This window comes from Enhydra lutris, unplaced genomic scaffold (assembly GCF_002288905.1).
Source record: "Enhydra lutris kenyoni isolate GAN:26980312 unplaced genomic scaffold, ASM228890v2 scaffoldscaffold14, whole genome shotgun sequence".
Taxonomy (NCBI): Eukaryota; Metazoa; Chordata; class Mammalia; order Carnivora; family Mustelidae; genus Enhydra; species Enhydra lutris.
In genome coordinates, this window is record NW_019154098.1 from 2,453,050 (window position 1) to 2,467,791 (window position 14,742).

General features: G+C 47.5%; 1 protein-coding gene across 1 annotated transcript in view; it reads left to right on the forward strand.

The window, feature by feature from the left end:
- The first annotated feature begins 564 nt into the window (after window positions 1–564).
- Window positions 565–14,742, forward strand: part of LOC111146795 (maestro heat like repeat family member 5) — a 66,122-nt gene continuing 51,944 nt past the window's right edge. The window contains exons 1-4 of the mRNA XM_022502478.1: window positions 565–644; window positions 10,223–10,395; window positions 11,628–11,773; window positions 13,005–13,133. Coding sequence (XP_022358186.1) covers window positions 565–644; window positions 10,223–10,395; window positions 11,628–11,773; window positions 13,005–13,133 — 528 coding nt within the window. The remainder of the gene's footprint in view (window positions 645–10,222; window positions 10,396–11,627; window positions 11,774–13,004; window positions 13,134–14,742) is intronic.

Consider the following 14,742-nt stretch of genomic DNA (forward strand, 5'->3'; position numbering starts at 1 on the left):
TGTTTCCAGAAAGCAGGGCTGCCTGCACCGTGTGGCCGCAGGGGCTGGAGCCCGGGGCTTGCTGGGCATTGGGAGATGCTCATGGGTCTGCAGGTAGATGGCCCAGCCACAGGTCCCAGCCCCAGCACTCCCTTGTCCCTGCAACAGCCTCGCCCGCAGTCCCCCACCTATAGGGCCTCCAGCAGCCGAGTGTGGGGACAAGGGACCATGCTGGGACCTGCTTTCTCTGCAACCTTGCAACTGAACTATGGCCCCATGTGATGGGGGGGTCATAAAGAACCTAATTCTGCCACTTTTCCCTGGTACAGAACATGTATCTGTCACCTACTGCTGTGTAACGGATGACCCCCAAAAATGCATCAGGAACACACACACACTGTGCCCGGGACAGTGTCCAGTTCCACACCTCTGGCCTGGGAAAGGGCCATGAGCACTGGAACCATTGTGACCTCGGGCTGAGATCAGGGCCGCCTGGGGTGGGGGAGGGGGAGACACAGAGATAGGGCAGCCCCACCTGGCGTGAGGACAGAGCTGGAGGGTGGGTTCTCCAAACCGCACCCCAACATGGACGGGCAGCACTCGGAAAAGCCACACAGCCACACCACGGCTGATAGGATGTCATCGACCACGTCCCAGAACCCCAGGTCAGCCCAGCGCCAGGCTGGGACACGTGGGAACCCAGAAGGGGACGCCCGATGCCCTACTTCCCACAGGTACCCTGGCTTCTCCATTTTTCAGAAGAGCGCCTCCCTGCGGGGCAGCAAGGGGCACCCCCGGGACGCATCTGGGGCTGAGCTCCAGGCCCTGAGCCAGGGAAAGAGGTGTCCCTGCAGCCAGGAACAGCGCAGGGGTGGAGGGAGGTGGGCGGCGGCTTCGGGTCGAGCCCCACCTGGCAGCCCTTGACTTGGTGGAGGGGGACTGGGAGGGAGGAGGCGTCCAGAGGTGGCGCGGCTGTTGGCTGCTTGTGAGGCTGGCAGCGTGTCACCATCCATGTCCACATATGCCCGCTGCAGGAGTGGGTGAGGGGACAAAGGGACAGATGGACAGACCCTTCCCGGCGCCTCCGCTTCTTACCTGCAGAATGGGCAGCCGCACGACGGCCCGCGTCCCAGCAAAGACGCAGCGCGCCCCGAGCAAGGCTGCTACAGCAGGGCAGGGGCTGGCGGGGGCAGGGCAGGGGCTGGCAGGCTCCCTCCCCTGCCACCTCAGACCCCCAGGGCGCCATCCCCAGGGCGGGGGCGGGGGGGGGGAGCCTGGGGCAGCCCAACTCTCCAGACTGTCCCTGGGCGCGTCCTGGAGCAGGATTCCCGTGTGTGATGCCCATGGTGGCGGGCTGTTCCAGAAGGAGCAGCCTCGTACCTGCTTTGAACTCGGTTATTTTGGTCTGCACACAGTTGTCTCCATGTGTGTGTTGTCAGGCCCGTCTCCTCCTCTGCCACATCTTGGATCACTTCGAAGGCGAGAAAACGCTCCCCTCTGTGGCTGTTTGCCTGACTCTGCTTCTGTCGTTTCTCTGTATTTAAAAATATATTCAGTTTTGGTCGTCACAGGGCTAGATGCCGTTTTAGGGCAAGATATGGGCCAAGAGCTGGTGGGTGACACTGAGCAGCCGAGTTCCCTCCCGGGTGCAGAGGGGAGCTGTGCTCCAGCCCTTGGTGACATGCCCACAGAGGTAACACCAGCTGGCCTCCGTTGGGAAGGCCACACGTTCTGGGAGTGGCAAGGAAGTGGCTGGTTTTCTGAGAGGGGGTGGGAAGGTTCAAGTGTGCACTGAGCCACGCCAGCCAGGATGCACGGTTGGGGCTCAGGCTGGGTCTAAACCAGCATCGTCCCACAGAGGCTGTGTGTCCTGGGACACAGATCGCTGAACCTCTCTGTGTCTGAGCACCCCTCGGGGTTATGGTGTGAGGACAGTATGGAGTGTGACGAGGTGGGGTGGAGGGTCCGAAGTGAGGTGGTGAGGGGGGCACCCATCCCCCTCCGGCAGGACATTCTGTGCTGCTGGGGATGGTGCTCCGCACCACCGGACACCTTCATCTGGACGTCGCTCACTCCAGCCACCCAGCACCCCCACACTGGGCACCTGTCGGACAGCCTCACCCCAGCGGCACCCCAACGGCCGAGGCTCCCGGACCAGGCTGTCTGACATGGCCCCACAGCTTGTCCAAACCCTGTCCCTGGTCGATTTCTCCATCTCACTGTCCCCAGCTGGCGCAGGACAGAGTCTGTCCTTCCCCTCTGCCCCAGGACGCGAGCACAATGAGGGAAGGGCCTTCTGTGCGTGTTGTTCAGATGAACCCCTAGGGCCTGGAGCAGTGCCTGGCACGCTGCAGGCCTTTAATAAGTCCTCACTGAGGGAAGGAAGGTGGGAAGGGATGAAGAGGGCCCGGGAACCGCAGAGACGGCCAAGGCCTCTGTGCCAACACCTTGTAAGTGCGGTCATCCCGGCACGTGCCCCAGACACGGGAGCTTCCCGAGGACCGTCTGGCTCAGCGCAGACATGAGACATCTCTGGCAACCCCGGGAGTGTCCCCTGCTTGGCCGCCTGGTCCCTGGTTCCCCAAGAGGCAGACGGTGGGGAGGGTCCTCAGTTTGGGCACGGCTATGGGATGGAGTGAGCACGAACACCATCTGGGAAGGGAGCTGGAGGAGGCCAGGCTGCCAGGAACGGCTCCAGGAGCACGGGAGGAGGCGGGTCTCGCTGTGCGGAAGGCCCCCCGAGGCAGCGCGTCTCAGCCTCGCCCGCTCACTCGCGCCTTCTGTCCACCTTCACTGGCAGCCTGCCTGGGACGTTCTGGGGACCGGGGGACAACCAACGCATCCCCAGGGATACCTGGGAAGGAAGAGGGCCAGCGGCTGGTCAGCAGTGACACCAGGGAGCAGGGACAGCCAGGGAGGGCCCTCAGTCAGCTGGGGAGTCGGGGGAGGCACCCCCACGATGCTCTTTCCAGGTCAAGAAGGCTGAAGGGTGGGCCTCTGTGCATTGCCCTGAAAGGGACAGGGAGAGAGGAGGAGAAAGGACCCACGCTCTGGGTAGCGGGCCCAGGAGAGCAAAGGCCGACCAGTAAGTGGAATGAGCTTGGACAACTGGAACTTGGCAAGGGCGCAGTGAGGGAGAGAGCTGGGGGGCGGTCACGGGGCTTTTCCAGAGAGGAGAATGGGCTGCTGCTTTGATACATCACTCTTCTGGTCATCCCGATACCCGGTGCACACCTGCCTGGTGTGTCGGGCGCTGTTGTAGGTGTTGGGGAATACAACTGGAGACAAGACATTAAAATCCCTGCCCTTGGGGCTACCTTCCAGTGGGGCAGACGGCCCACAAACAGTGGATGTAATAAAGTAAGTTATATACGATTACAAGTTTAAAAGTGATGGGGGAAAAATTGAGGGGGGTAGGGGTAGAAAGGAGAGTGGGGTCAGGCTGCTGTTTTAAATAAGTTCATCATTGAGCCAAGACTCGAAGGAGGCGAGAAACTGAGCCAAGCAGCTCTCTGGAGGAAGGTTGTTCCCCAGACCAAAGGGTCAGACTGAAGGGTACGAAGGTCCTGAGGTAGAAACAGGCCTGGCGGTCTGAGGATCAGCAGGACCTCAGTGTGACTGCGATGGGGTACGCAAGAGAAAGCAGAAGGAAACGAGACCAGAGAGAGGGTGATATTATTTCTGTTCTTAGAGATCTTGCTTTTTTTTGGTTATGGTATAATTTATGTAGAGTAAAATTCACTCTCTTTAGTGGATAATTCTGAACGTTTTGACAAAGTCATACAATTGTGAATCTACTACCACAAGCAAGATAGGAAACCGGCCTTTCTTCCCCAGAATCCCCCCCGTCCCCTTTGTCGTCAGCCCTCCCCCAACTCCCCATCCTCAGAGGCCACTAATCTGTTTTCTGTTTCATTGACCTTCTTCAGAAAGCCATCAAGATGGGCTCAAGAGCGTGGCTTTCCGGGCTTGGTTTCTCTCACGTGGCTTGATGAGTCTAAGAATCGCCCACGCTGTTGCGTTTCTCGGGGATTCCTTTCTTTCTGTTGCTGATCGTGTTCCCGTGGATGCAATAGTTTCCTTACGCACTTATCCACTCACCAAAGAACCTGTGCATTTCTTCAGTTTGGGGTTCTTCCACACAGAGCCATTACCAACGTTCACATGCAGATTTTGCGTGAAAGTAGGTTGTGACTTCTGGGGGTGGAGGGGCAGAGTCGGGTTCAGCCTGCTCAGAAAGTCAGAAAGCACCCCCGGCTCACAGCCTCAGCAGCTCTCTGCGAGAGGTCCAGGGACCCCACAGCCTCACCGGCCCTTGGTATTTTCAGGCTTTTCCCCGGTTTTAGCCATTCTGGTAGATGTGTAGCAATATCCCACTTTGGTGTCCACTTGTTTCCTTCGTGAAGAATGATGTGGGGCACTTGCTGTGTGCTTCTTGGCCATCTGTGTGTCTCCTTTGGTGGGACGTCTGCTCACATCTTCCTTCTGTATTTTGTTAGACTGTTTGTGTTTGTGTCTGAGTTTATATTTTGTTTCATGAGTTATTTATGTATTCTGGATACGGATCTTTATGAGATAGGGGATTTGCAAATACTCCCTCCAAGTACACAGCTTATCTGTTCATTTTTTTCTAGATGTCTTTCAAGAAGTTCTTAATTTCAATGAAATCCAACTTAATATTTTTTCTTCTATGGATTGTGCTTTTGGTGTAACATCTAAGAAATCGTTGTCTAACCCAAGATCGCAAAGATTTTCTCCTACATTTTCTTCTAGAAGTTTGGATCCCAGGTTTTACTTTTAGGTCTGCAATCTATCCTGAGTTAATTTTTGTATGGAGTGTGAAGTATAAATTGGGGGCATTTTTGCATGTGTACATGCAGTTATTGCACACCATTTGTTGAATACATTTTCTTAATTGAATTCTTTTGCACTTTTATCAAAAATCAGTTGGCCTTGGGGCGGCTGGCTTGTTCAGTGGGTAAAGCGTGCAACTCTTGATCTCAGGGTCGTGAATTCAAGCCCCACATTGGGTTTGGAGCCTACTTTAAAATTTTTAATTAAATTAATACAGCTAAGTTTTTTTAAAAGTCAGTTAGCCTTGTACATGTGACTCTTTTTCTGGACTTTTTGCATTGAATATTTAGATATATTTTTACAAAACTGACATCTTAATAATATTAAGTCTACTGATCCATGAACATGGTATATCTCTCTCCACTTATTAAAGTTGTCTTTATCTCTTTCATTGCTATTTTACATTTTACACTTCATAGACCTTACAACTACTTGTTAGACAGTGTACCTAAATATCTCATGATCTTGAATGCTACTGTATATGGTACCTTTTTATTTTCAAGTCCCAGCAGCTCATAGTGTAGAGAAATATGACTGATTTTACTTCTGCAAATTTACTGGACTCACTGTTCAGTTCTGGTAGGTTTTGGTAGGTTCTTTGGAATTTTCTAAGTAGGTGATAACATCCTCTATAAGTAGAGATCGCTCATTTCTTCCTTTCCAGTCTGCACACTTTTAATTTCTTTTCTTACCTGTTTGTACTGACTGAGCCCTCAGTACCATATTGAATAGAAATGGTGAAAACAGATGTCCTTCCCTCATTCCCAATGATGTGGGGAAAACATTCAGTCTTTCACCATTAAGTATATTAGCTACAGGATTCTTGTAGATGTTTTTAATCAGGTTAAGGAAATTCCTTTAATTCTTGTTTTTATTGTGTACAGATGTTGCATTTTGTCACATCCTTTCTCTGCATCTACTGAGATGATCATAGTATTTTCTTCTTTCATCTACCAATACGGTAAGTTACACAGACTGATTTTCAGTTGTTCAACCAGCCTTGCCGGCCCAGGATAAGGCACACTTGGTCATGGTAGATATGCATATCTGTATATTTTGGATTCATATGTTAAGGAAGCTGTGGTGTCTTTCTTTGGTTTTAGTATCAGGGGACTAATGCTCACCTCACTGAATGAGTCAGGAAGTGTTCCCTTTTTAATTTTCTGGAAGAGTTGTGTGGTATTGTTATCATTTCTTCCTTAAATGCCTGGTAGAGTTGAAGAGTAAAGCCACCTGGGCCTAAAGTTTTCTTTGTGGGAAGGTCTTCAACTACAGATTCAATGTTTTTAACAGACAAATGTCTATTCTAGTTATTCGATTCTTCTTGATTGAGCTTTGGTATTTTATGGCTAAGGAATTCACTTAATCTGAGTTGTCAAATTTATTGGCACCAAGTTGTTCATAATATTCTCTCATTATTCTTTTAATGTCTGTAGGATCTTTAATGATGTACCTATTCTCACTCTTTATATTAATAATTTATATCTTCTTTTTTTGCCCTAATAAAGCCTGATAGAAGTTTATAAAATGTATGTATCTTCTCAAAGAGCTGGCTTTTGGTTTCATTGATTTTCTCATTGTTGTTCTGTTTGTACTTCACTGATTTCTCCTCTACTTTCTATTATTTTCTTTCTTTGGGCTTAATTTGCCCCTTTTCCCCTACTCTCTCAAATGGAAACTTAGGTCATTGATTTCAGACCTCTATTCTTTTCTAATACTATAAGTTTTAATGCTATAAAGTTCCCTCAAAGCACTGCTTTAGCTACACCCCATGCATTTTTATATGTTGTGTTTTCATTTTCTTTTAGTTCAAAATATTTTTTACTTTCTCTTTTATTTTCTTCTTGACACATGTATTATTTTAAATTGTTGCTTAGTTTTCAAAATATTTGGGGATTTCCCATCTAACTTTCTGTTATTGATTTCTAATTTCATTCTATTGTGGTCAAACAGTATGCTTTGTTTGATCTGAATCTTTTAAACTTATTGAGACTATTTTATGGCTCAGAATATCATCTATTGTAGATGTTGCACGTGCACTTGAAGAGAATGTGTGTTCTTCCATTGTTAGATGGAGACTTTTGTAAATGCCAATTAGATTACATTAGGTAAGAGTATTATTTAAATCTTTTATATCCTTAATAATTATGTCTTCTTATTCTATCAATTATTGACAGAGAGATGCTGAAAGCTTCAACTATGATTCAACTATTCAACTATTTCTCCCTTTGGTTCTATCTTTTTTGCTTTATATATTATGAAGTTCTGTTATTAGGTGCCTGAACATTTAGAATTGAAAGTCATCTTGATGAGTGATCCCTTTATCATTATGAGCTGATTCTCTTTATCCCTGGTTATATTATTCACTCAAAAATATACTTTTTCTGATATTAATATAGCCTCTTCTGTTTTCTTTTTGATTATTGTTAACATGATGTACCTTTTTCATCCTTTATTTTTCATTGATTTTTGTCTATTATATTTCAAGTGTATTTCTTATAGGCAGCATATATTTGGGTGTTGATTTTTTACTCAATTTGACAGTCTCTGCTATTTGATTGAGATATTTAAATCCCTTGCATTTAATGTGACTATTGATATGATTCGGTTTTAATCTATCATCTGGCAATTTGTTTTCATTTTGTTTCTTCTCTTCTTTTTTCTATTTTTCCTCTTTGCCTCTATATCTTTTGTTGGCTTATTAGCTATATATATTTTTGTTTTACTCTCTGATTTTTCAGTGATGGCTTAGGGCTTATGGTTTACAGATTTACTATATCACAGCCTACCCTCAAGTGATATTATGCCACTTTACTTATAGTATAAGATTCTTATAATATTTTATTTCCATTTCCCTCTCCTGGCCTTCATGGTATTATTGATATATATTTTACTTCTACATTTGCTGTAGGTCCTACAAAGCATTGTTATTTTTACTTTAAACTTGAAAAATAAGAAAAAATACTTTACATTCACCTACGTACTTACCATTTCCACTGTTCTCTATTCTTCTGTGTATTTCCATATTTCCATCTGGTGTTATTCTCCTTCTGCCTAACAGATTTCCTCAAATGTTTCTTATAGTGCAGATCTGCTGGTTACAAATTCTTTCAGCTTCAGTGTGTATGATAAAGGTTTGGCTATATCATCAGTTTTTAAATTTTTTTTCTCTGAGTATAAGATTCTAGTTTGCCAGGTTTGTTTGTTTGTTTGTTTGTTTGTTTTCTCTTAGTGCTTTAAAATGTTGCTCCATGTCTCCAATGATTGCATTATTTTTTTTTGAGATTTTTTTTTATCTTTTATTTAACAAAGAGAGACAGACAAAGATGGAACACAGCAGGGCAGAGAGAGAGGGAGAATCAGGCTCCCCATAGAGCAAGGAGCCCAAAACAGGGCTCAATCCCAGGACCCCAGGATCATGACCTCAGCCGAAGGCAGATGCTTAATGACTGAGCTACCCAGGTGCACTGCTTGCATTATTTCTGACTAGAACTATACTCTGGCTCTTATCTTTATACCTTTGTATATAATGTGTCTTTTTTTTTTCTCTGACTTTCCTCTGGCTTTTTTTCTTAAAATTTTTCTTAGCGTTGGCTTTAGGCAATTTTATTTTAATGTTATTTGGTTTAGTTTTCTTTATGTTTCCTTCACTTGAGGTTCATTGAGTTTCTTGGATATGTGGGATTTTTAGTTTTTATTAGTTTAGAGACTTCAGGTATTATTTCCTCAAATACTGTTTTCTATCTCCCTTTCTTCTTCTGTGAGAATTTACATTACATATACACTATGCCCTTTGAGGTTGTTCTATAATTCACTGATTGCTCTATTCCATTTTTTCCAGTCTTTTTTCTATTTGTGTCCCATTTGGGGGTAGTTTCTGCTGTGGTATCTTCAAGTTCACTAATCTTTGCTTCTACTGTGTCTAATATGCTGTTAAACTTATCCAGTGTCTGTTTAATCTCAAATGTTGTATTCTTCACCTTGTTCATGTTTTCCATGTCTCTCCTTTGCATGCTTCTGTCTTAACCTACCATGTTGAACATGTGGAATATTGTTACAATAACATTTAATGTCCTTGTCTACTAATTCTATCATTTGTGTCATTTCTGTGTTGCTTTTTATCAATTATTTTTTTCTCCTACTTAGGGGTCATAATTTCTTGCTGCCATGTGTGCCTGGTAATTTTTTATTCAGTGTGAACAGGACAAAAATCATCAACTAATTCTATAGATACATTATGTGGTATATTAGAAGATGGTTCATTTCTTTTAACATTTACCTATTAATTTGTTCTACCACATAAGAAATGTATGTCAGATCATGTCATTCAAAACACTCAGGTTTCCCACTGCATTCAGGAAAAACCCTAAAGTCCTGAAGATGATGAAGACAACACCAGTGCTTCCCTCCAAGATGGAGCAACAAGGACGAGGTTCCTCCTTCTGCCTTAAACAACTCAAAAATTGGGGGAAAAAATATACAATCCCACTAATATCAGACATTAGATATCCATATATCTTTAGTTATATCCTTAGTGGCTAGAATGAACACACCATGCCCGTGGTCAGTACTCAGGAACTGGGAACTGTGAGTGAACAAGAAATGAGGTCCTGCAGCAGGTAGAGCAGAACCCACTCCTGCCAGGGAGGTCCAAGGGGAAGTTGTGAGACAAACAACTTGGACACTACCCCAAAAATAAAGGATGCCTCCTTTTTTGCCCCACTCTGGCAATGAACACAGTCTGAAGGAGTCCTGCCCCCATATTTTCCAAAGAAGAGGTGAGGGAGAGGAAGTAGTAAAGGAAACTCACGGGCTGATGTCCTCCCTTGCCCCTGCCACACAGCTCTTCTTGGTGTCTCCATCATGCACACATAATTGTTCTCAAGCACCAGGATGATGGGACCTGGGACACAGAGGGGGTTCTGGTCCAGTGCACCCATCTTCATGGCTCCTGCTCCCACCTGCTCTGCAGCTCTTAGGCCTCCCTCAAAGACCCCTTCAGTGGCATCTGGGTAGCCAGGGCAGTCTTGTGTGTGGTCCTGAAAAGACTGGCTCCTCCAAGTCGGTGTAAGAGCTGGATCTGGGGATGCCATACCCTGAGCCCTCCAGGTCTTGCCAGTCATGTCTTTGCCACCAACACTTGCTAGAGGTCAGTCCGTTCCAGACCCACAGGCAATGCTGCCTACTTAACAACATCCCTGAGGCCTCCAAACTCCTTCCCTACTCCCCCTTTGGAGTTTATTCAGATCATTGAACAGAAAGGCGGACACACAGAAGGATATTGCCAAGCCTGATCCTGACCAACATGGTTCTCAGTGTCTACTGGGCTTGCATTTGTGAATGCACACAAAGGTGCCCAGATACACCCTGGACCTCTTTTCCATTTCAGAATCTTCTCCCCTGTCTCCAGATCCACGAAGGACCTATCTTACATGAAGGTACCTGCCCACAGGGACAGACAGGCACACCCCACCACCATCCTGCTCTGCAAGTCACAGAGCAGCCAGGCTGCTCTGGTGCCCAAGGAGCACAAGATGTTCATGGAGGAAGCCTACAATGCAGGTGATCACCAGTCCTGGGACTCTGGCAGGGTGGAGATGGGGTGGCCAGGTTCAGCAGACCCCATCAGGTCCCTCCACTCAAAAAGTCCTGGGGATGAGGACCAGAAGGAATCCACACCCCTGGGATCTTGGGGATGTCAAGGATTTTGTGGACATAGTGAGACTTTTAGCAGAGAGCCCTACACACCCTTCTTGGCCTCTTCATGCCTCCTGAGGCACCATCTAAAGGCTAAAAAAAATCCTCCCTCCCTCCCACTTCACCTTCCACCTTCTTCCCACACTTCTTCATGCCTTAGGACCTCAGTCTAGGCCTAGCCCTCTCACAGGAATCCTTTCCCCCTCATTCAAAGGATGACTTGCTTTCATTCTTCTAGGCAAAGTTAAATTGCCACCTCCCTTGAGTAACCAGTCCTGAATGTCCCTCCATCTTTGTAGGGATGTATTGCCCCTCCCCTCTCTGTGTGCCCAGGGCTTTTTATAGAACTACAGAACCAGAGTCCACTGTTAGTGGGTAGGACTCCCATGGCCTGGAGGCTCCTTCAGAACTGAGCTAGGTGCTGACTCCTCTTTGAGCCCTCACTCACAGCCCTGTGATGACCCAGAAGGAACATCATTGAATGTTGAATGACTAGTTGGAGTGTGAAGAGGTAAATGAATGACTAGATAGAGGGACAGAAGGATGGATGGCTAATTTGAGTGGATGTGTGATGGATGGATGAATAAATTTATGAATGGATGGGTGTATGGACAGGTAGATAAATTTGTGAGTGAATGGATGACAGACGGATAGATGGATACATTTATTAATGCATGGATTGATGGGTGAGTATAAGGATGGACAGACAGGTGGATGGATAAATGAACTGATGGACAAACAGACATATGGGTGAATGTGTGAGTGGATGGATAGATGAATCAATGGGTAGGCAGATGATAGACGACTGGATAAATGAATGCATGAAAAAGTGGTTGAATCAATGAATGGATGGAAATATGCCTGGGTGTATAAAGGTGTGAAGCCTTCATGCATTCCTGCTTATTATTCTATTGCAAACTCCAGGAGGACTGTTTGGATAGTCAGGAATTCCCAATGTGTTCAGTTCTTCAGTCCTCATTTTCAGATCATTCTTTCCCATTCCTGGCACTACTCCTTCCCTTCCCACTTATCCCTGATGGCACAATGTAATCTTCCCACAGCACATTAACCCTCACACCTTTATCTATCTTCTTCAGCCATTTGTTTCAAGATGCTCCGGGACCTGAATAGTTCAGACCCCCTCCGCTTGAAGTACATCATCAAGAAGATCAATAACATGGCTTATGGGGCCCCCAACCTGGTGCTGGAAACGATCCATGACTACTTTGTAGACAACCCCGAGGTGGGAATTGCTTGAGCCATTGGAGGGACTGCATGGGGAGTAAAGGGGAGGGCCAGACCCCAGGCCAGTTCAAATCTTGGCTCTTTGGTAAAGCTAAATGATTTGGGGCAAATTGATGTCCTCATATGTCCAATAGGCTGAGTGGGGAGGGAGGAAGATGGACCAATATGAGGGTTCTGAGGGTGTGGTCACCCTCAGAATAGCCTCATGGTATAGAAGCTATGATCCCCATAAATAAGAAAACAATCTTGGGAAAGGGATGTGATCTGCCTTAAGTCACAGAACAATTAAGTGGCAGAGACAAATAAATGGATGGGTGGATGGATGGATGGATGGACAGATGGTTGGATGGTTGGATTGTTGGTTGGATGGTTGGATGTATAAGTAGGTGGGTGGGTGCATGGACAGATAAATGGATAGCTGGTTGTATGAATGGATGGATGGATGGATGGATGGATGGATGGATGGATGAGTATGTGGATAGATGGGTGGATGGATGAATGGGTGGATGAATGGATGGATGGATGGATGGATGGATGGATGGTTAGGTGGGTAGGTGGATGGTTGAATAGATGTTTGGATGGGTTGATGGGTGGATAGTTGGGTGGGTGGACGGACGGATGGATGGATGGGTGGATGGATGTTTGGATAGGTTGGTAGATAGACGGATAGATAATTAGGGGGAAGATCTAATTAACTTTTAATGAATGGGTGAATGAATGAATGAACTGACTATAGAGGCAGAATGCTTTTAAAATCCCATAGCAGGGACGCCTGGGTGGCTCAGGTGATTGAGCACCTGCCTTTGGCTCAGGTGATGATCCCAGGGTCCTGAGATCAAGCCCCACATCAGGTTCTCTGCTCAGCCAGGAGCCTGCTTCTCCTTCTCCCCTTGCTCTTCCCTACCCCACTTGTGTGCTCTCATATGTGTGTTCTCTCTCTCTTTCTCTCAAATAAATCAATAAAATCTTTTAAATTTTTTTAAAAATAAGAAAATAAAATCCCATAGCAGTTCCTAAGGATAGAGACACTTTTATTCGTCTGTCTTTGTAAAACCTAGTTCAGGGCCTGCATATAGTGAATGTTCACTAAATTGTTATTGGACAAATGGCCAAGTGCATCCACTGTGATCCTCTCCCACATCCCCACACCTAGGCTTTCACTGGCAGCCACTCCCCGTGTGACCAGACCCAACGTGTCTCTGAATCTCTGCCCACTCTGCCACTCACAGATCTCCTCCCGACACAAGTTCCGGCTGTTCCACGTCCTGGAGGCAGTCATTGAATCCAGTGACTCCCTGGAGGAGGCCTGGGAGAAATCGTTCATGCAGCTGGCCCTGGAGAACATGACCAAGTCCACGGTGTGCCTCCCATCCCAGCAAATAGGCTACTTCTGGGAATGCAGGCTGCTGCCCTCAGCATCCAAACAATGGTGGGGGTGCCTGGCCCTGTGGTTGACCAAGCGATTTCTGTCCTTCTCGTTTTCTTACCAGCAGCCCCTTCAGAGGGACAATCTCATGTGCCCGTTTTACAGTTGAGAAAGATGAGATTCGGAGAGATCATTGCTTGTCTGAGCCTACAGGGCCCCAAAATGGAGGAGCTGAATGTCAGCTGCGGTTTAGTGCCCTTTCCTGGAAGTCTCTGCCGTGGGTCCCCCCCCACCACCTGCTTTACCATTCCCATGCCTGCTTCCCACACTCAGCCTCTGGAAGCCCTCCTATGAGCCCCACCCATTCTCCATGTTTAAGTCAGCCTCTGCTGCCACTTTCTGGGTCCCACCTGCTGGAGACCGCACCTCTCCTCCCCGCCCCACCTCAGGATGCAGTCCGGGTCCCAGGACCTTCCCCAGGTCTGTCAATGGCCTCAGGGACTTCAGATCCCAGGACTTGCAGAGGGCTGCAGGACAAGCAGAGCCTACCGACATCTGGGGCGGCCTGGCTCAGCCTCCCTTCAGGTGGACAAGAGCCCCTTGGAGGCAGGGTGACACCTGTTTCTGCACACGCCACTGCCCACCGCCAGCTCTCCAGTGCAGCCCAGTGCGAGCACTTCTATATGTAGCACGAGCTGGTCCAGGACTCAGAGGGGAGAGCAGGCATGTCCTCACCCAGGTCCCAGCCAACTGAGCATGTCTGCTGGTGTCTTGGTATCCATCCAGCCCCATCTGGGACCCCCCGTAGCCCATCCCAGCCAGGGACAGCGTCTCAGAGACCCAAGCCTTCCTCTTTCCTGGCTCACTCTCCTGCTTTGGAGACACACTCTCCAGCAGCTTCTTGAGAACGTGTGTTTGGGAAGTACAGCTTGAGACCAGGCATTTCTGGAAATCTGTCTGTCCTGGATCATCCCGGACTCTGTGTGGGAGACTGTGGACAGAAACATCTGAAATGAAGTCAGGACAGTCAGGGTGGTTCCCAAGGCCACGCGGGAGGTGGATCTCATCCACCTGGATGAGTGTGCACTTCAGGCCGAGCTGACCGCAAACGGCCACATTGTGTTGCATTTCCCAGAAGGAGGCTGAACACTGACCTAACAACCAGCATAGTGACCCAGCCTGTGTAGCTCAATGCTGATTAGTTTTGCCGACACCGATCGTAACTCTCAAACGGCTTCACTTAGCCTGTGGCTTTTGTCTGTACAGACTCTTTCTCCTCCTCCAGTCCAAGCACGTTTCTGTTTCCTGTTGAAATGGGATTGGGGGTGGGGGGGGTTCCCTTTGGGATTCCCAGACCCCAAATAAACTTTTGGTTTGCTTTGCAGCTCAGTACTTTCCCGTCCGACAAGATCATTGTCGTGTTGGTAACGGTGTCCCGTGGTGGTCTTCAAAGCCGGTTGTCAGGCCTTTGTTAGACCTTTGTCCGCCCACACCTTCCTGCTGACAGACGTGCCTTCTTCCTTGTGTCTGCATGCCCTACAGCTCCCCAAGGACGCCTCGCTCTGGGTCTGTCCCTCACCACCATGCCTTCCAGCCCTGCC